Below are 21,251 nucleotides of genomic sequence, written 5' to 3'. Positions count from 1 at the left end.
AACAGTCTATTCTTGTTCTGGTGTACGCTGTAAGTTTACAAAAACGTTCTTTTAATATAGAGACTAGCTTCATAAACCAGCAGACTGTGTATATCAGTATCATGTTATTTAGGACTAGTAACTGTATCTCTCTCCTCCTGCAGTACATCCAGCACAGTCCTGGAAACTCCCGCCGAGGCTTTGGAATAGACTGTGCCATCTTATCCTGCCAGGTGGGTCTTCACACTCTCTATACAACACTGCTGTCCAATGGACTTCTACTTGGTGCTATATTGATAGGATTGTGTCATGATTTTGCAGGTGTACATCAGTCAGATATTGGTGGCCTCAGCTCTGGGCGCTGTAGTGGAAGCCGTTGGCAGCGTTCGTGTCATTCCCATGGTGGCCTCTGGGGGATCCCTCCTCGGATTCTTCACTGCCTGCTTCCTGGTCATTTATCCGACTCCAAACAACGGGTGAGGGACGTTCGTTGTCAATAAAGAAATAGCTTAGCATTAAGGAAACCAGAAGTAGGCGTATTTACGTTCTTGCAAGCTGTTTCCAACAAATTCAGTCAGCCAGCAGCCATGTTTCCAATTTATTTTTGAAAAAATTTTTATTTAAAGTACATGTTTTTTACACATTTATATGCAGCTCAAAAATGGACAAATGAAAACATACACATGATAAAAAAAACAAATATACAATTCGGCAACACAACTATCTCATGGCATCATTTAAACCCACATAAAGAGGAGAATTTCTAATTAAGTTTAAAGATAAATTAAGGAACACCAAGGGGTTATGAAACATGTAAAAATACACAACTCAGACACAAATATCATTACATCTCCACTTGCAATGAAACAAAAACATTTCCCCCAGCCTGTTAAATATGTAAAATCTAATTAAGTCAAATTAAAGTAAGCAATAACAGGAGCCCATAAATTCATACAGGAACCTAATTTCAAATGGAGTTTTGCTGTTATTTTTTTTCATTGAATACATTCTTTAATCTCTCTCTCCATTGGTGGAGGGTGGGAGGTAGTGGGCTGAGCCAAGACACCGTTATGATTTTCTTTGCCAGCAGTAGTAGGATATGTAATGGATATGCCTTTTTTTATCCATTACTTCTTCTGGAATAGAACTGATTATGTAGAACAATGTCTCAAGTTGCAAATCAACACCTAAAACGGATCATTTTTCTGCCTGAATCCCAAAATAGTTCCAGTTTTAGACAGTCCCATAATATGTGAGTGTTGTCTCCAATTTTGCCACAGTTTCTCCAGCACCATGTTTCCAAATGTACTCTTGCTAAGCTAACTAGCTGCAGATTTGCAGCATAAAAAATAAACAAGCACATCTCCCAAAATGTTGAACTGTCCCTTTAAACCCAGGCTGCCGTCCTAACAGATCTTATTCGTGATTGATTAACAGGGATGGAGAATCAGCCAAAGCTTCGGAGAAACGAGCCTTGACAAAGACGGAAAATCGCAACAGCAGCGAGGGGCCCGTTACCGTGGTGATAGAGAAACCCAGCTTCTTGAAACTCAACAAGGAGGGTAAGGCGACCACCACGACCACATCCGATCACACGGACAACGAGTCTGCGCTGTGATTGGCTCGTCGGGTTGACGGACACATTGCAACGGAAACAACTAAATTAACTTTTAACATCGCTGCTGAAGATGTGCCTCCATCCTGCAGGAGTTTACAGACACGAAGAAGAAAACAGAAGGCGATCAGTGTCTTGTTTTGGCTTTGACGGGTTTTTCTCTGGCTCTTGTGTCACGATTTGCCGAAGAAAACAACTCAATCTGCCGTGGGACCACATCAGACCAACTTATCCTGCAAAAATCATTCTGGTCCTATCGCTGTTTTCAGCCATCAACGAAATTCCTTCCACTTCGCCCTCGCGGACGTCTGATCGATCCGTCGGGGTCGTCCAGGAGTGATCGATCGACTAGAGAGGTTGTTTCTGTCTCTCAGGGCCTCTAGGAGGTGCTACTGAGCAACCGCCTGGGCAGGAAATTTCAGGGTGACTCACGTACATACATATAAACCTTTACACGCACACACCTCTTCATCTGGGGGTCAACACCATCGAATGGACACCTGAACACTGTTGATGAACATTTAGTCCTTGAAGCTGCAATCATTGAAAAAAAAATGCTGAAAATCGTTCTTCCTCACCGTGGAATCTGCTTGATCGCTTTGTGACTGACGGAAGTTGACTGTTCACCAAAATAAAACCCCGATGACAGCAACAACACACTCGGCTTTTGCGGGACTTTTACAGCGCTCTGCGACAGTAGCTTTAAGACTCTTGAGACTTTTGGCATTTCTAAAAAAAAAAAAAAAGCTGTGAGCCCAAAAGCCTGGTTCCTAGGGGGAATTTATTGATCTCAAGGGCCCCAAACTGATCGCAGGTGTTTCACTTTTGGCCGAAATCTTTAGTTTAGCCTTCATCGCAGGGCAAAGATGACAATGTCTAAGTCGGCCTGCTCGGAGATACCGAGCTTGAGCATGAGGTTGCCTGTGCATTGAAGAAATACAGATGTTTATAGGGTGAAATTCCACATCAGAAAGAGCGCAGATGCAATGTGTGCAGTATACAGGGCATTACAATCCCAAATATTATGTTCATGATATACTGAGGACCCACGCTGACATTTGAATAATCAGACTAACCTACATGCTGCAGAGAGACAAACCAAACAGCAGAGGAGAAGCTCTTTCTCTCTGCTTTTGCACTTTTGTTGATTTACAAAAGAAAAAAAAATGCTGTTAGCACAATGTTTGTCACCAACTGCACAATTAGCTGAGCCATCGCTGGAAAAAAAAGTGTTACAATGTTCAGTTTGAAAGCTGAAAAATTCCCTGCGTCGGTGTCGGATTAATTCGTCTTCGGACACCGGCAGGACGGAGCTTCCTGATAGTCGTCGTTCCAGTAGATCCAGTAAACTGCACCAGCGAGTCTGGAATGGAGACGCGAGAATATTAGAAATTTTGAGGAGATATTATGTTTCTGGGAAGAGAGGCAAGCAAATGATTGTGTTGAGATGCAAGTTTGTAGCAGCTTGTTGCTTCTGTTGGAGGATTTCTGGTCCTTTTGTGTGTTTTTTTTTTCCACTTTATCGGGCCAAATACAATCAGTAGAGGGAAGCAGAAGAGAGTATTTTTGATGTTTCTGAGTGTGACATGCTGAATGGATTTCCAACAGAGGAGAGGAGTAAAAGTAAGCTTAGAGGAGGATTGGAGAATTGTTTTCACTTTAAAAAAAAAAGTTCTTTTTACACTTTGTTGCTGAGAGTTCCAGGATGAGGCGGCATCCAGCAGGGGTTTGTTGAGCATAAAAACTGGAAACAAGAGTTACCATCACCACTTTTATTTTTGTAGATAATGAGACATAATGTGGGGAATTATTGTTTTAGAGATGCAAGTAGGGTTTTTTCCATCTGTTTCTAGTCTTTATGCTAAGCTAAGCTAAGCAGCTGCTGCCTGTCTTCATACTGCGCGTACACAGGAGTGGCATCAATTGATTTTTAAATGGTAGAATTTGATTTATTACATCTTTTTAGAGATCTTAACTTCAAAACTGCAAAGAATAATTGACTTTCAACACAAATACAGCTTGCCCTTAGTGACAAATCATTATTTCTGCAGTCTAACAGCTTGCGTTAGTTGAATTAAAGTGTTGTTTGAGATGTTTCTGATGGTTTTGCATCTTTAACTGAAAAATGGTTGCTGAGGGCAAGTAGCAGCAGCAGGAACACGATGTTGGAGTTTAGCTTTACTTCAACCCTGTTAACATCCAGCAGGGAGGCTGATGGGCTAATCCCAGAATATTTACCACAGAGGGGACGCATATACTTGGTTATATAAAACTACTCTCTAGATATTAAGTGTACAGTGATAAAGTTAGATTAATCTCTTGAATGTTTCCTTACAAACGTTGCTGGACACGTGACTTGAAAGATGAAATGAGAGATGCTATTGTTTGTTTTCTGACAAATCAGATCTTTTTGTTGCAATAGCGGCCCCCGTTAATCAGCCGGAGAGGGGACTGTGGGAGATTTGCAGGGTTGTATGAGGTGACAAAATCCGTCACCAGTGTTTCTTTTTTCCTGCATCTGTCAGGGTGAAAGGTCATGGATTTGGGTCAGTTCTCCTTTCAGCTCAATCAGCTGCTACTTGAAAGGAAGTTTAAACTGCAGTGGGATGATTTACTGATTTTATTTGAGTGTGTGAAGCAGTTTGAGGAGAAGCTTGTTGATTTTTTCGGGGTTTTAGAGACGAGTTCACTCACTGATGGTGTGTTTTTTTCACTTTGGTGAAGTTTGGTGCAGAGTTTAAACCTTTTTTTTTGGTTTGTTTTAAAAAATTTGATTCCTTCCACATTTTCAGGTACATTCAGTCAGTTCCAGAGCAGAGAGAAAGAGTTTTGCTTCCTGGAACGAATAAAAAGCAGGGATGGGACACTGATAGAAGACAAGGAGGTACAGACGCCACGGTTTTAAATGGTCTCTGTAACCACTATAGGGCAATAAAATATTCTGGATAAAAAAATGGATACACAACTTCAGTTTAATGAAAAAAGAAAAACAAACTTTGGGTTGGGAGGTTTGCATGCGACAACAACGATATGCATGTGCGGGACACCAAAGTAAGACTCTGTACAAAATCACTCGAGCTCTTTCTCTTTTATTGTCCTTATAGGTCAGGGATGTATTTTCTAATGCATGGCTGGATGTTTGTGTCTTTTTGTTTCAAACTTAAATGTGTAAAAACAAACGAAACATGTACTCTTTAAGCTGAAGCTTTGTGCTCGGTCTGGGTCAGTACACTCTTAACAAGCATGTGAGTTTGCTACATTTTTTGCACATTTACGAGTTCAGTTTCGGACGCCTGTTCATCTCGTCGCCGTTCGACACGACGCCCACTTAATGGAAAGTGTTGAAACGCATTCAGAGATGAGACGTCGTCCCGAGCGACGCTCCTTGTTAAAAGTGTAGGCGAGAAACTCCAGGCCACGAATACTTGAAGTGCAACTTGAGTGTTTCTGTTCCAGTGCAGTGAGAAAGTCTTTGATTTCTGGGTTCTTCTTCTTTATTTTTTTTTTCGTTTTTGTTCTTAATGTCCCAGTCCTTTTTACCGTAGACTCTGGAATGTTCAGACAGCACGGCCGCCTGCTCGGCCTGCTGGGAGATTGAGTTCTTAACCTTTGATTCCATCTGGTGACTTATAATCTTAAAAAAATAGTCAATGAATGTGAGTTGATTTCCGTCGAAATCATTTTTATTTTGATGTTCGACAAGCCAGGGTGGGGGTCCTGCTGTTGCACAGAACTTGCACATGATAAAAAAACAAACAAAAAAAACAAGAAAAAACTGTTGAATTATGTTGCAAAGGAAGAAAAAAAAATAACTGTGGATATTTATTTTTTTGAGCTTTTTTGTCTTGTAAGAGACACTCACTTAGTTTCCAAAAGAGTAAATTAAAGCTATTCTATTTGCTGTTACAGGAGATGTTACAGGAGTGGACTGGAGTCTGTGTGTGTGTGTGTGTGTGTGTGTGTGTGTGTGTGTGTGTGTGTGTGTGTGTGTGTGTGTGTGTGTGTGTGTGTGTGTGTGTGTGTGTGTGTGTGTGTGTGTGTGTGTGTGTGTGTGTGTGTGTGTGTGTGTGTGTGTGTGTGTGAGTGTGTGTAGCCGTCTCACAGCTGTAAAGCAAAAGACAGGAGTGTGTTACAAATGTCATCTCAGTGTTCATTTTTTGGTTCTTGTTCTCTGTTCTTTGCAATCACCTGGTTTACACTTAACTCTGGAATCGCTGGCTGCAATACTGGAAGTTATTTACAAATCTTCTTGTCTCAGTTCTGGTGTTTTTAATTCGACTAGAAAATGTCTCCTTTTTTTTTTTTTTTGTATTTGCTCATTGAATTGGCAGAGCCACACACAGGAGTTCGGCCTTTTGCACTTTTTCAGTGGTGGCCATGTTGGCTCCACCGTCCCGATCACTGAATGAATGTGGAGACGCCGTGATGCTGTTTCATGTTTCCAGCTGTCAGCCATGCAGTTAGTCCAACCTGTCCAAACTCTGAGTGTGTGCCGCTCTGCCCTCCTGTAAACTGTGTGTTAATGGCGGAGGAGAGAGATGCTTATGTACTTTGATTTTCATAGAGATTAAATCAAGAAGAATACTTAAAGAATGGGAAAGCAAATATACGCAGTGTACTATATATAATATGCCTTGGTATTTGGAAAAAAAGATGTAAATATACATATTTCTCTTTTAGTTTCTTCTTTTTTGCTGCTATAAAAAAGATGATTATTTTTGTTAGTAGTTTTGTTTTCTATATAAAGTCTGTATATATCTCTATGTTATGTAAATATGCTTGAGCCTTCATATGTAGGACTCTGGAAGAACACTGTATGGAACGCACCTTTAAAATCTGTTCAGAAGTAAAACAACCATGACTTCTTTCATTACTTGACATTTTTATTCAAAAATCACACCAACACTTTATGGCATTTAACGCTGTCAAACCCAAATATTTAAAAAAACAAAACAAAAATAATATCTAAATGAATGTTTTTTTTCTATATTTGAGTTTTACAGATTATATAGAATATTTTAGATTTTTTTGTTTATTCTTATTTTTATTTATATCTAAATAAAAATAAATATATATATATATATATATATATATATATATATATATATATATATATATATATATATATATATATATATATATATATATATATATGGTTAAACACAGTACAAAGGGGTAATCTGTGCCTTTTCGCATGTTTTCAAGCAATGCTGAGCAAAGCAAGGAGAAAAATTAATGAACAGACTTTATTTTTGCTTTTCCAGAGCGATTTTATCTTGCATTATGAATGTCCAGTTTTTACAAGTTCCAATTATTGTTTGGAGGGAAGACTGCTAAACAAGGACTCATGCTTTTAAAGGACGAGTATCCTTCAGTTCTTTTAGAGGTATTTAAAGTGCGTTTATCTTGAAATATAATCAAACTTCCTTTGTCTTAAAGCAAGCAAATGACCAGGATACCACTTAGAGATATTGAATACAGTATAGACATCAAGACCATCAAGACAGGATTTATTTACAAGATAAAGGCAATAACTTCTGCGGAACATAAATGTCTAGCTACGTGAACAGACAGGTTTGCCGCAGACTTATTGCCCTTTGTTGTATGTCTGCACGTAGTAACTCTCATAAACTGTTTGTGTCACAATCCCTGTGACCTGCTGGTGAAGTAACTTGCTGCTCTGCACTTTCAGGACTTTATTTGTATGTTTGAAAAAAATCTTTACTCAGCATCTTTAAAGCCGCCGACAGGTTTCCCGTGATGCTGTGTGGTCAGAGCGCTCAGACAGAAGAGGAAAACGAGGAAACTTTGTTCTTGCAGAGTCAGATTTCTCCCTGCACACACACACACACACACACACACACACACACACACACACACACACACACACACACACACACAGGGGTCACAGTGTCGGCTCTTTATACATACAGAGAAACCAGAGTAGGAACCTGATACTCTTGTGTGTGTGTGTGTGTGTGTGTGTGTGTGTGTGTGTGTGTGTGTGTGTGTGTGTGTGTGTGTGTGTGTGTGTGTGTGTGTGTGTGTGTGTGTGTGTGTGTGTGTGTGTGTGTGTCTCTTTGTGTGTCTGTGTCTGTGTGTGTGTTTGTCCAACCCAGGCGCATCATGTGACAGTATGTTCAGCTGACGGTAAGTAAATGGTGTGTGTGAGTGTGTGTGTTTGTGTGTGTGTGTGTGTGTGTGTGTGTGTGTGTGTGTGTGTGTGTGTGTGATGTTCTATACTAAGGTATAAACTTTCACTTTATGGTGAACTGTAATGACCTGCTGCTTAACGGGAAATAACATTCAACAAAATGCCTCACACTCCTTAGTGTACCTGAACAGCCCTCCTCCTATAGACACTGCCTGGCCAAAAAACAAGTCGCCACCTGAATTTAACTAATAGTTAAATGTTAAATGTTCCCAAAGAATGAGGTCAGCTGACTACCTGAAGATACTGAATGACCAGGTCTTTCCATCAGTGGAGTTTTTCTTCCCTGATAGCATGGACATGTTCCAAGATGACGATGCCAGGATTCATGGGGTCACATTGAGAATGAGTGGATCAGGGAGCATGAGATGGATTTTCCTCCAGAGTCCAGACCTCAGCCCCACTGAGAATCTTTGGGATGTTTTGGAGAAGACTTTGTCAACTCTTCCATTATCAATTTAAGATCTTGGGGGAAAATGAATGCAGCTCTGGACAGAAATAAATGCCGTGACATTGCAGAAGCTTATCGAAACGATGCCCCAGCGAATGAGTGCCCTACTCAAAGCTAAAGGCAGTCCAACAAAATATTAGAGTGTGCGACTTTTTTTTGGCCAGGCAGTGCATTAGCAATAAAAAACTAAATTGTATTGACACAGATCTGTCTATTTGTACTTTAAATGAAATTGTGAGTCAATAGTTTTTATGAAATTGTCTCATTTTGAGGATTTAGGAACAGTAAATAGTTCATATTTCAATGTTTCCTATTCTGTTTTTGGGAGGAAATGCATGTGTTTTTTAGGTTTTTCCTGAAATACATAAAAGTGAATACAATCTAGAAATACCGTCACAAAATTAGATTTACTAGTATTCTGATATTATATGATTAACTCCCATAGATAACATGAGAATGTTTCTGTCAAATATCTTCTACAATCAAAGATGTTCCAAAGACAATAATAACAATGGAAATTTGTTGCAGGAACAGGAATTTTCTGCATGAGTGAGTGAAAGTTACATGTTGATTCCATATCCAGTGGATAAGACCAGCAGCTACTGTTGCCTGAAAGCTAAATTATCCAACTTTAAGATGAATTTTGAATGTCCTTCGAGTCTGTTTTCTGCAGCAGTGCGACACTGTCCTCTAGTGAAACAACTAAACTCTGTAGATCTGCTTCTGACTGCTTCCTCTGTGGTTTAAACAGGATTTTTTAAGTCACGCATGTATACCGTCCTCCATAGTTGAACTGACAGACAAGGGCACTGAATGCAGTAAAATTAAATGCCTGCATCTGTGAATCTCATTATGACAAGTATCCAATTTATTTTATTTATAATGAATAGAGGTGAGAACAGAAAGACACACTTATAATAATTACAATAAATATCACAGCAAATCATCAGTTATCACAGGGAATTTAACATGTAAACTCAAAGAAAAACACATCAGCTATCAATAATAGTTATATTACACATTATGTTTTTGCAGTTTTCATCATTTATTTTTTTAACCAAGCATTTCTGTTCTCATTACTTCTCTCCCACTTTTTTTTGTTAATGCTCACATAATAAAAGACATCAGCTCCCTTTAGTTGCACTTAGTATTTCACATTCTGTATGCTCCTTTAAATATCACATCAGCTTCTACTAAATGGTTTCTGAGTGACTGTGCTTTCTAACATTTCGCCTGAAAAGAATCCAGTCAAACAACACTATCTAAGTGGTAGAAATAAGCTGCATATTTACAGCATTTGGATAGATGTATAAATATATATTTACAGGTTAGCTGCATATGAATATTGTGAAATGCTGTGTTATCAATTTCAAAAGCCTAAAGTGGTAAAAAATAGTCAAAATTATTATCTTCATTAGCTGTTATACTGAGTTTGGTGTTAAAGGGTTTTGTAAAGCGCCTTGAGACAATTTGAATTGTAATTGCCGTTATATCAATAAAATTGAATTGAACTGAGTGACGAGCTCAGTCGAGACATCAAATATGAACTTAGTGTATGATTTAATAATTCAAGATTTCCTGCTTTCAGCATCATGATTTATTTTAGCGTGTGATTTCTCCTGCAAATTCATCAGTTTCAAAAGTTGCAAAAACACTCCTTTGTTGTAGGACTGTGTGTAAAGATGGAGGAATCCTCCGTGACGTCACCAACAGGTTTCCTTCAGAGCAGTTTTACAGCTCAGTGTGGTGGCTCTGGTATCTCCCAGGTAATTCAAAAACAACCTAAGAAGTGGATCTGGAATGGGCCATGCAAACAAGCCCTTCATTATGTACAACTTTAGATCTTAATACAATTTAAATGGGTGAATTATATCAAAATGCATTCTCTGTACAGTTGTCATGAATGTGGATATTAGCTATAGAGGCTAATGCTACTTTCGTACCAGGCTGGAAACATGTTTATTTTTGCTGTAAAGTTGTGTATTTTAACATGGGGGTCTATGGGGATTTATTCACTTTTGGAGCTGCCTCAAGTGGCCATGTGAGGAATTGCAGTTTTTGGCAATATCAGTACTGATTTTAAGTTTCTGCCCCTGAGGTTGCCATGTGGTTCATTCTCATGAGTCACAGAACAATATCCAAACAAAGCTGAGGGGAAAAATGGGGGAAATTAGTACACAGAGTAATAAATGGATGGCTGCAGGGACGGTTTGAGAATTGTTTCCAAGGGCTTTGCTTTGCCGTGCAATGCTTATTTCTGTTTTTGTGTTGTTTTGCTGAATCTTTGCAGTGTTTCTCCATCACTCTTTGTGAGTCCTTCTCTTCAGGTGTCTCTCCGGACTGTTCCATTGTTGGTCTTGGAGGGGAGCGCCAACTTTTCTATGCAGACTGGTCTCTGTTGGCTGCAGACAGTGGTGTACTAGTGAGGGTGAGTGTGACCACGCTGTGAGCTATCGCCAGCGCCGTACCCGAACATTTATTCACCGAAATCCTGTCCCCGTCTCCCCCGCTCATCTGCCCGGCCTCCCCGTCCACCTCCCTCCCTCGCCTCCACCTCGTCCTCCACATCCTCTTGAAGCTGTCCGTCACGAAGCAGTAAACCACTGGATCCAGACAGCTGTTGAGGCTGCTCAGCGTCACCGTGATGTGATAGGCGAGCACATGCCCCGCCCCCTGTGCTATCCCCTCCCCTCGGACTCTGATCCGGAGGTAAACCAGCACCTGGCGGACGTGGAAGGGAGTGAAGCAAACGGTGAAGACCACCAGGACGGTGGCCAGGAGCCTGATGGCACGAGTCCTCCTGGCCCTGCTCTGCTGGGGCATCGGTGCGTGGCTGGAGGAGAGAAAACAGGTGACGCGAAGAGTGAAGCCGACCACGGCCAGCAGGGGGAGCAGGAACTCCAGGATGGTGAGGTAGAAGAGGGCAGGGATGAGCATGCAGGAGGTGCTGAACTCCAACGCTGTGGTCTGAGGAGAAGGGAGGAAAGAGGAGAGAGATTCTGTCACCATTTTTGCATGATTTCATTCATGCTGTCCTGGTATTGGACTTAAGTAGAACTGTTCCTTAGAGCTGCAACAGGTAAATTAGTCTTCAATTATTTCAATCATTTTATTATTGTTAAGCTAATTAGAAGGTGGTTGTTATTAAATTGGGACGGTTATTTAGTTGACATTTTAGTGATATCCAGTCATTTTTTATTAATAAGTGATTGTTTCCATAATAAATAATGATGGAATTTGTGAAGACATGATCATAACGAACATTAAAAAACATTATTATTTTTACTTTTAATAAAAATGTATGCAAGATTCATCCCATGGACTTTAAAAGTCTCTCAATTATATATTGACTGACTCCTTGATGACAGTAAATTTTATATTTTTGGGTTAAAAACAAAACAGCACATTCAAAGAAACCATCTTGGGTTTTGGGAAGCACTTATTGACATTTTCACTATTTTCAGATTTTGAATAGTTAAAATAATCAAATAATTGAGAAAATAATCAGCAAATTATTCAACAATGAATGGTCTGGCAAAAGCTAAAGGAAGGAACTTGGGTGAGAAAGAGAATAAGGGCGGATAAACCAGCATTGCTTCTAATTTTATAGAAATGGAAGACGTACATTTCATATTGTTTCGATTACAGCTGCTACCTTTTTGTGGATAGTAACTATATGCATATGTGAGACTTTAAAGAAAATGCCTGGTTTTTGTTGTTGTTGTTGTAATTGTTTTTTACATAAAAGCCAATGAAAGCAGCATGCTTTACATTTCAGAAATAAGCTTGTCAGTTCTGTCTGATGTGCAGATCATGTAATGGTGACACGTAAACATATCTTTAGCATCAGTGTGCAGCTATTATTCCTCTATGATTGATACGTAGATACTGATAATAAGCATTAATGTTGCCCGGCTGAGACTCTAGTATAGTTAGATAGTTCTCTTTTTTAAGTTTTTTTTAGGATTATCTGTATTATATAGGACTGTATGTGATGTGTTTCTGGTGTATCTTCACCTGAAAAGAATAGGTGACCACAACTGCAACAAACCACACTGTGGCACTGACACACTTGGCTGCTCCTGCAGTTCTCCATCGATGGAGAGTGCTGGATGCATGGACGACGGCGAGGTATCGATCTATACAGATACTGAGAAGAAGGAAAATACTTATCGCTGTACGTGCTGATGGAGTTTTAAATGCTGACTGATGCTGAGTTCCACTCACCTGGTCAGAAACAGGATGCTGCAGTACATGTTGACAAAATAGCTGAAGGTGTGGACGTAGGAACAGGCAACGCAGCTGCCTCCACTGTGGTAGAGGGCGATGCGAGCAGGCAGCGACAGCGCCACCAGCAGGTCAGCCACAGCTAGGTTTATGGTGTAGACCACTGAGGCTGAGGAGTGGGTGGAGGCTCCACAGAACACATACAGAGCCAGACTGTTGAGGACCACACCAACCACCAGCATCAGGCTGTTACACACCTGCAGCAGGGAGAAAGCAACAGTCGGGTCAATATATAACTGAGGGACTTTTGAAGTCCATGGGATATGTCTTGCATACATTTTTATTAAAAGTAAAAAAAAAAAAGAAAAAAAATCATGTTCATTATGATCATGTCTTTACAAATTTCAGAATTATTTATTATGGAAACAATCACTTATTAATAAAAAATGATGATATCATTAAAATGTCAACTAAATAACCGTCCAAATTTAGTAACAACCACCTTCTAATTAGCTAAACAATAATAAAATGAGCTTATTCAAAAATAGTTCTGATTGTGTTCTTTTTATTAAGTTGAGATAATCATAACATATTTATTTTCTGGCAATATATTAAATTTTATATGGAAAATAACAAATTGTATCTGCATCCGAGAAATCACTTTCAATTGAGTTACTCCATTACAAAAACACTTCTCAAGGAAGTGTGTTAATTCCAGATCACATGACCTGCTCCACATGATGTCATTTCCTCCTGAAGAAAAGACTGGCCAGACTCCAAGGCTTTCTGAGTTATTTCATATAAAGTAGTCAACAGGTTTACTACAATATCTTTATAAATAACTTTCAACTTCAATTTTACTCAATTGTATAATATTTAGAAGAGTCTTTGTGTAAAAATGCCATGTGGTGTTTGGTTATAGGCGGCCATGTTGATTTTAGGCCTGAAAACAGCAAAAATGTCAACTATGATACCTGACAACTATGTTACAAACAATCCTGCAATTATATATTGAACCAGTCAATATTTCAGTAAATGTGGATGTTTCACTTTTTCATGCAGAATCAAGCGCATATTTGAAGGTTTGGTGCATTTCCCAAGGGCAATTCTGTGGGAAAGTTTTGGATCCTTCCTTTTCCCCAACACTAGAAAACAGGGCTTGGTCCTGACTGTCTAGATTTCCAACCACTATTGAGTCATATTTGTGTACCTCCCCAATTCAATCTTTTTTTCTCTTAAATAGGATCTTTTGTTCATCTGTTTCTTGCTATAATTCACATAATTATGTGAATACATGTAAATAGTGAAGCCTTGATATTTATTACAACAATTTTAACTTTACACACTGTTAATACAGTATTTTGTCTTACCATCAGAGTGACCCAGACACCGTAGAAGTCTTGATACAGCTGCACATCCAGGTGGGCCACCCTGTGCAGATACGACGCCCCCCACCTCTGGTCCCAGCTGCTGCAGTTAGTCGGGTTTGGGGTGAAAAGAGGTAGGAGGGACTCTGTGGTGGAGGTGGAGCTGATGTTTGTGAGAAGGCTGTCCATTGGTCGGAAAAGATGAATGACCGACAGATTGGCTTCTGTGTGAGGAATAGTAAAGATGGTACTAAATGTTTGGTTCTTGGAAGTTGGGTTCCAGTTATTCACGGTCATTGTATCGTTTAGTCAATTAAGCATCAATGGATGGAGGGAGTTGGATCATCAGTTGAGAAAGTTTAATGATATTTAGTTTCTTGCCACCAATCAAACTATAATGACACTACAATCTAGTTAACTGATATTGAGTATCGACCAAGGCCATAGAATTGGTAGAGACAATAGGACATGTCCCTACTGAAACCCAGCAACTAGTTTTCGATCTGAAAAACTGAAACATAACCACTGCTGTCCATCAGCGTCTAGTGTGTGGAACACAAATGGTCCCACCTGTCAAACATGGTGGGACTTAACAGTAGCCACATGTAGCCTAACAGCTACATGTGGTTGAAAGAAGCACCACAGCTGTCAACTACATGTAGGTTTAGTGAGATAGACACCATCCCTATAATGACAGTTCTGTCTTGAAAGTGTATGGTAAGTTGTCTTGTATTGATTCAGTGATTCACAATTTCTTGCAAGGGGAAGTTCTTTTCTGCAGATCAGGGTCTGCCACACTAAGGAACAGTCTGGCCCCTTATCTCATTTCACTAATAATGCATCCTTATTCCTTTCCTGGAGGATACATTTATACGTCCTCGGTCAGAGCTCCTCCAGGTACATGATGGAAGGAGGAGGTTATGATGCCCAACGGTGGCAGCCTTCAAGCCAAAACACCACTTATTGCGACGAGGATGGGATTCGAACCCACGCATGCAGAGCACAATGGATTAGCAGTCCATCGCCTTAACCACTCGGCCACCTCGTCTTATGTGTGCATCTGTAAAGGATCGATTTACCTGTTTTTACTCCAATACATCAAGTAGTATCTCTTCACTCTTCACCTTTACCTTTGTAATTGAACTGTTTCTGGAACTGTTGCATGGAAACAGTGAAACAGTTCAATTACAACGGTAAATAAATGGAAAACATTGAGTGGAAGATATACTACTCGAGGTATTAGAGTAAAAACAGGTAATCTGACCCTTTACACATGTGTCTATAAGACGAGGTGGCCGAGTGGTTAAGGCGATGGACTGCTAATCCATTGTGCTCTGCACGCGTGGGTTCGAATCCCATCCTCGTCGAAACAAGTGCTGTTTTAGCTTGAAGACTGCACAAGCTGCTGCTGTTTGGCCTTAATCCTGGGCTCATCTTATTTCACTAATTTCATCTGCCGTGACTCAGAAATCTATAATGGTGCATCATAACCTCCTCCTTCCATCGTATACCTGGAGGAGGCTTGCTAGAGGAGCTATGACCGAGGATGCATCCTCTAGGAAAGGAATAAGGATGGATTATTAGTGAAATGAGATAAGGGTCCAGACTGTTCCTTACTGTGGCAGACCCTGATCTAACAAGCCAGGACAAAAGCTGCAGAAAAGAACTTCCCCTTGCAAGAAATTATGAATCACTGAATAAATACAACACAACTTATCACGCACTTTCAAGACAGAACTGTCAGTATAAGGATGGTGTCAATCTCACTTCACCTACAGGTACATGTAATTCTGAGTCTTGAGAAATCAAGTTGCTGTCCACTTTTAACCATTTTTGCTCTAACTGTACTGTAACATTCAAGCTTCTGTAGTATACACTTGGAGCAGGAATTTGAACTCAGCACAGGGTCTCCCATAATGTTTGTCTGAAGACTGATGCTTCAACCTTTTACTCTGGAGTCAGCCTTGGATACTGTACTGTAAACAAATTCATGCAGCTCCAGTCTAAAGTGATGGGATGTGCTCCAGTTGGCTTAAAACAACGGAGTATCCAAGCTTAGCGTGCACACACACACACACACACACACACACACACACACACACACACACACACACACACACACACACACACACACACACACACACACACACACACACACACACACACTGAAAACTAAGAGGCAGAAATGACCTTGAGGGATGAAAAGTGATCAACAATCATCAGAAGTAAATCCAGAGAGAGAGAGACTTTAGAAATCCTCGTCTTATAAACATCAGCCTCTTGTGCTGTAGGATCGACCGAATCCATCTTCATATGCTCTCTAAAAGGATGTGACACTTTCAACACAGTTAAGAACACGACCTCGCATGTTACTTTAAACACAGACTACGATATTAACATGAAGCGTATCACACTGTGCTGCTCAGTAACACGCCGCTGACACATGTTGTGTTGAACACAAGATATACGCTGGACTTGACCGAGTCACACAAATTTAATGATGAATGAGACATCCTGTTTGAAGAAGGGGGAGCTTTAAAATCCTCAAGGTGCGGCTTTTACTCACTTTTAAGAGGCTGAGATTAATGTAGGTATTACAAAATGAACCAAAAATAGACTGAATATGTCCAAGGGAAAAAAAAGTAGTGTAAAATAACACCTAATATCAATATCGCAATTTAATAGTGTGTTTGTTATGTACATGTTCAGAAGCAATTCCAAATTCAGGAATACATGCACTAGCTTTTTCCAGAACTTTCAGACTTTTCTGGGGGCTACAGTTTGCTTAGTTGCTGCAGAGATTAATCTGTTAACATGCAAACTGAGTAAGCCTGCTGGTATGATTACACCCAGAGCCATTTTAGGACATCTCTTGGTTTAAAAGACCCTGAAAACGTATTTTTCCAATCATCTTCTTCCTACAAATTCTTCTGCTGAAGATAAACTGAAATTTGTCTGAAATATTTGATGTTTTTGAAAAATATGTGTTCATTCTCACTTTGAAAACAGTAGTTTTCTAATATTCAAAAAAAGACAGTGTCTTATATAACTAAATAATCTATAAATAAGTACAAAAAGATGGACACAGTATAATTAACCAGTTACATAATGTGTAAAAGTACATACACAAGAAACATAACAAAGGCTTTCCTCTTATACTTAGATACACATTTTGCTAAATATAAAATACTACTGAAAATTCAGATTGTACAATTTATAACTGACATTTATTCTAAGGACTTCCATTGACATTTATTTGAAGAAAAGCATGAATCTTAATGACATTTTTACAAGCTTGACCCCTGAGTGAACCTTTTTTTTTCAGTTTCCAAGCAGAAATGGCTGAATTGTTTTTCACTGAAAACCAGATGGATTCTTCCTGAATCACAGCTTTTTGTTGAAAGTATTACTTTTCAGATAATCTGGTTTTGGCCACAAGTGTGTCTTTTCCTTATAAATACCAGAGACGGATGAGTTCCCATCTATTAACACGTCCTGCTTAGGAAGGTCTTTCCACTCTTCATCATCATAAGACAGTTTTATAAAACATGGCAGAAGGCCTGGATTAAAAGACATAAAAATGTCTGTGAGAAGCTCTCTGTTCCCAAATTTTGATGTCATTGTACATTTTCCTATTTATGTGCGATAACAGAGGAAGGACACAGATTTCTGCAGGTATTTTTGCATCTTTGTGTGCAGATTGTCACTCGCCAGTATACCTGTAAAAAGACTTTTGGATGTAGATTGAATCACATATGAATCTATCTTATCTTACTTTCAGTGAAACCTTCATCGATTAGACCTAAAAGTTTCAGACGGTAACAAAAAATCTTTTCATCTAATCTTAAAAGAATGAAAGCTTCTGTTGTCACATCAAAAACCAATAAGATGCAGGTAACACACAGGTGAGTAAAGCATTTGTTTGTCCATTTTGTACATATTTACATATTAGAAACTCCCTCTATTAAAGACTTTGGTTTTATATTGAAGCACAATTCTGAACTCCTTTTGGATAATCGGCTAAAATGCATATTTTTCACATTTGAAATAACAAAGTACGAACAATGACGACAAATTCTGTTTCCTAAACATACCTGGTGACTGCGACAGAGTAAAAAAAAATCTTCTCCCAGGAGACCAGTGCACAGCTTCTTATTATTTAACAGTTTGCTAAATCACCTGAACTCTCCCACTATTATCTCCTCTTCATCTTTGTGTCCTCTTTCTGAAATTCACCACTAGCAAGAAGTCAGTGAGAAAAGAGTTGGGACTGAACCTCTGGGTGGGAGGATTCAGAGAGAACAGTTATGAAGCTGGACCTCCTCCTCATCTCTCTTGTGTCATATGGAAAAGACAAATTTCTCCTCTTCCTTTGTCTCCTCCATCCTTTTCCTTCTCTCTCTCACTCTCTTCACCTTTTTCCTTCTTTATCTGCATTAATTTTCAACTCATAATAGCCTCCCTTCTCCTCTTCATTATCTCTTTGAGTACGTGAAATAGTGCGTTGGAAAGGATGGAAAGAAAACAAAGGAATAGAACTGCATGATTGAAGACCTAAAAGTGTGAAAGACAGAACCTGCTTCCTCTTTGTTTTAAAGTGTGTTTCGATAAACCAAACACAAGTGGAAAGCCGAGACACATCGCCTTTGAAACCTGTGTCTATGGTGCGTCTTCAGAAAGACAGAAAAGAAAGATTCTCATAAAAGTACAGTAATTTTCCATTATCAAAACACATTTTCTAGCTTTAATTTTACATGAGATCATATACATATACAATGAGGAATATTCATGTGTAAAAAAAACAGACAAAACGTAAGATTTTATTTATAATAATGACATTATTGAGTACAACTAATCTTTAATATAAACCCTAGTATTTTCCTTCAAATACTAAGAGATGTGTGTAAAATAAGATTTTTTGATTATCTAAATACAGTAAAAATAGATTAAGTTTACAGTCAAATGTAAAAATAAAAAAATGACTTTCTTATACACTTTATGGCAATTTTTTTATAGTTAATTATCAACAATTTTAAAAAAAAACAGTGAAACACTATTAAAAATATGATTTTTTTTACAGTTTAGATAATATGGATGGATATAATTATACAAGATATCTCCCTCACAGATGTAAAATTGCAGAACCAATACTTCTATTTTTTAAAATTGTCACTAATTGTATATAATTTTGGAAATAAATGTACTTGTATTTAGTTTTATTACACTTGTGATTCAGTTGGGCAGGGTAATCTTAAAATCAAGAGGAAAGTTAAAGATAAACTTTTTTGGCTGTTGAGATCCACCAATGTGGGGGTAGATGGTGTCAGAATCAGAGGAGGATTACACACACTGAAGGCTACTGGTTGGACTGGGAATAACTGGATCTGCCATTAGAGTTCAACAAGCAACTGGTGGGCAAAAGATAGAGGAAAAATGAGAAAAAGCTGACTGGAAGACTATCTTGTATTTGTGGAAAAACCACAACAAAAGAGAGGCTGGAAAGGGATTGTTTCATTCAAGTGGGATTTCAATAAAGTTTATTTAAAGCTGCCTCTGGGGTGGTCCCACACTGAGAGGGTCTGATGGAAAAATATATAATCTGTTTGTCTCTGTGTAAATATCTGACTCAATTAGAGAAGAAAGGGGCAGGATAATAGTGAGAAACAGACAAAGGAGTATAAACTGTTTCTGTCGATGTTTTTATGGAGCTGCCATCCTGTGAACCAGTAACATCTAATTTACACTCGCACACTTCCAGGAATTTGGAGAGAAAATGAAAGAGCGCATGCACAAAGAGACACGGAGAGGAGGGAAATGGAAGTATTTTACATTTATTTGAACACAGACGTAGTATTTGGAGAGAAACGGCACCTCATAAAGCGCAGTAGGATAAACAGCTTTAACGTATGTCTGGATGTGTGAGTGTGTGCAGCAATGTGGATGTCAAACAAAGTGCAACGCCTCACTAAATAAGACTTAGAAGAATTAATCCAACTTTAGCTCTTATGAAACTAATAGAAGAGTTTTGATTTATGTCGGGCTGCTGGTGATGTCATCGTGTAAAGCGCCTGGCTAATGTTTGATTGAGTGTTCCTCGCCTTGTTCAAATATTTGAAACCTTTGTCAGATGTTTAAAGTGCTGCAGACGGAGAGGAAGGATGTCCTGCTCCACACTTTAGTGGGACTTAGTGGATGTGAGAAGTACTGAAATATAGTTTGGGCATCTGAAAGCTATTTTTAGCGACCGTTACTGTCGGTGTATATGAAGCACTCCAACAACTGCACATCTGAAAGTCAATTTACAAGCACACAGAGTGATTTAAAATGTATTGCATAGGGCCTTGTGTGGGTCTAGAGAACGCTGGTCAAGTATGAGAAGGTTGTTTGATTATCTTTGGCTGGAAACGGCACATTTTGTAAACAGAAGCTGGTTCTATAAACTGTAACACAAGACGTATACATTTTACAGGCATTTGTAGAAGCCAGTGCTTTGGACCTTGGCATTTACTAGACTTAGCATTCATAACATCTTTTAATCTCTGCCTCACAAGCTCCCCTAACTTTAAGAAAGTGCTAAGCTAATTGCTGAAGTGCCCCTTTAAGTATTTTTAGGCTGTAGTTGGTCTTCTTTTCAGAGCTGCCAGCTTGCGAGTGTAAGAAATCAATATTAGATTTTATCTTGCACCATGAACATTCAGCTCATGATAGGAGACATGTGGTAGTGCAGGAAGCTGAAATGTTAGCTTTAAAGATGTCATATTACACCCTTTAATCAAGTCATTGTAAATCTGTTTTGTCCACAGAATATATATTTCCAGTATCAGCTCTGAACACTGCAGATCGTTCATGATACCCTGCCTATAATACCCCTGGTTTTACCCTGTTCTGAACAGGCCATTTCACTGTCTGTAGCTTTAAATCCAACTAAGCTGCTTTTGAAGAGGGCTGCACACACAGCTGTTCCTTCTTACGACCAATTCATGCTTTCCACCGGTGTACATGTCTGCAAGGGTATACATGTTGTAAATTTTGCTGTCCACCCATATTTGTGAGGACTGTCCACATTACTAAAAGTATACTCCGCCAAGGCTGCTCAGTCGTTGTATCATTTCCGACGGCTGAAATCTTGAAAAAAATTGTGTCAGTAATCATGGCCCCATAGAATGTGGCCATTTAATATAGATGTACCCACAAACAAAATGATCTGCGCTGAGCACAGGCGTGTGTTATGCATGTATACATTATGTACGGATATTGACTTGCGTAACCTAAATATGTAGCAGTAAAGTTTTAGTTTTGTGGCGCTGATGAGATAAGATCTACTTTATTCATCCTGGAGGAAATTATTTTTGCCAGAGTACAATACAATAAACAATAAATAATAAACAGAGGTTAGTGGAA

At 39.1% G+C, this 21,251-nt stretch overlaps 2 protein-coding genes and 2 non-coding genes across 4 annotated transcripts in view; 2 read left to right on the top strand and 2 right to left on the bottom strand.

Moving 5' to 3' along the window:
- LOC111567384 (solute carrier family 45 member 4) overlaps nt 1-6,464 on the top strand; it is a 71,991-nt gene extending 65,527 nt beyond the window's left edge. The window contains exons 14-16 of the mRNA XM_023268469.3: nt 144-212; nt 301-455; nt 1,417-6,464. Coding sequence (XP_023124237.2) covers nt 144-212; nt 301-455; nt 1,417-1,597 — 405 coding nt within the window. The 3' untranslated portion in view covers nt 1,598-6,464. The remainder of the gene's footprint in view (nt 1-143; nt 213-300; nt 456-1,416) is intronic.
- A 2,637-nt stretch (nt 6,465-9,101) lies between these two features.
- LOC111567395 (G-protein coupled receptor 20) lies at nt 9,102-18,119 on the bottom strand. The gene is made up of 5 exons (XM_035947354.2): nt 17,945-18,119; nt 13,854-14,074; nt 12,484-12,740; nt 12,274-12,406; nt 9,102-11,223 (listed from the first exon to the last, which is right to left on the bottom strand). Exons 2-5 carry the CDS (start codon nt 14,037-14,039, stop codon nt 10,636-10,638), a joined length of 1,164 nt encoding a protein of 387 aa, XP_035803247.2. The 5' UTR covers nt 14,040-14,074; nt 17,945-18,119; the 3' UTR covers nt 9,102-10,635.
- trnas-gcu (transfer RNA serine (anticodon GCU)) lies at nt 14,817-14,898 on the bottom strand. Its single transcript has one exon. It is a non-coding gene; the product is annotated as a tRNA-Ser (tRNA).
- trnas-gcu (transfer RNA serine (anticodon GCU)) lies at nt 15,136-15,217 on the top strand. Its single transcript has one exon. It is a non-coding gene; the product is annotated as a tRNA-Ser (tRNA).
- Nucleotides 18,120-21,251: the final 3,132 nt, after the last annotated feature.

The sequence above is a fragment of the Amphiprion ocellaris genome, chromosome 15 (genome assembly GCF_022539595.1).
Source record: "Amphiprion ocellaris isolate individual 3 ecotype Okinawa chromosome 15, ASM2253959v1, whole genome shotgun sequence".
In the NCBI taxonomy this organism is placed as follows: Eukaryota; Metazoa; Chordata; class Actinopteri; family Pomacentridae; genus Amphiprion; species Amphiprion ocellaris.
The sequence above is the reverse complement of the archived record's forward strand: the minus strand, read 5'-3'. Positions and strand labels throughout refer to the sequence as shown.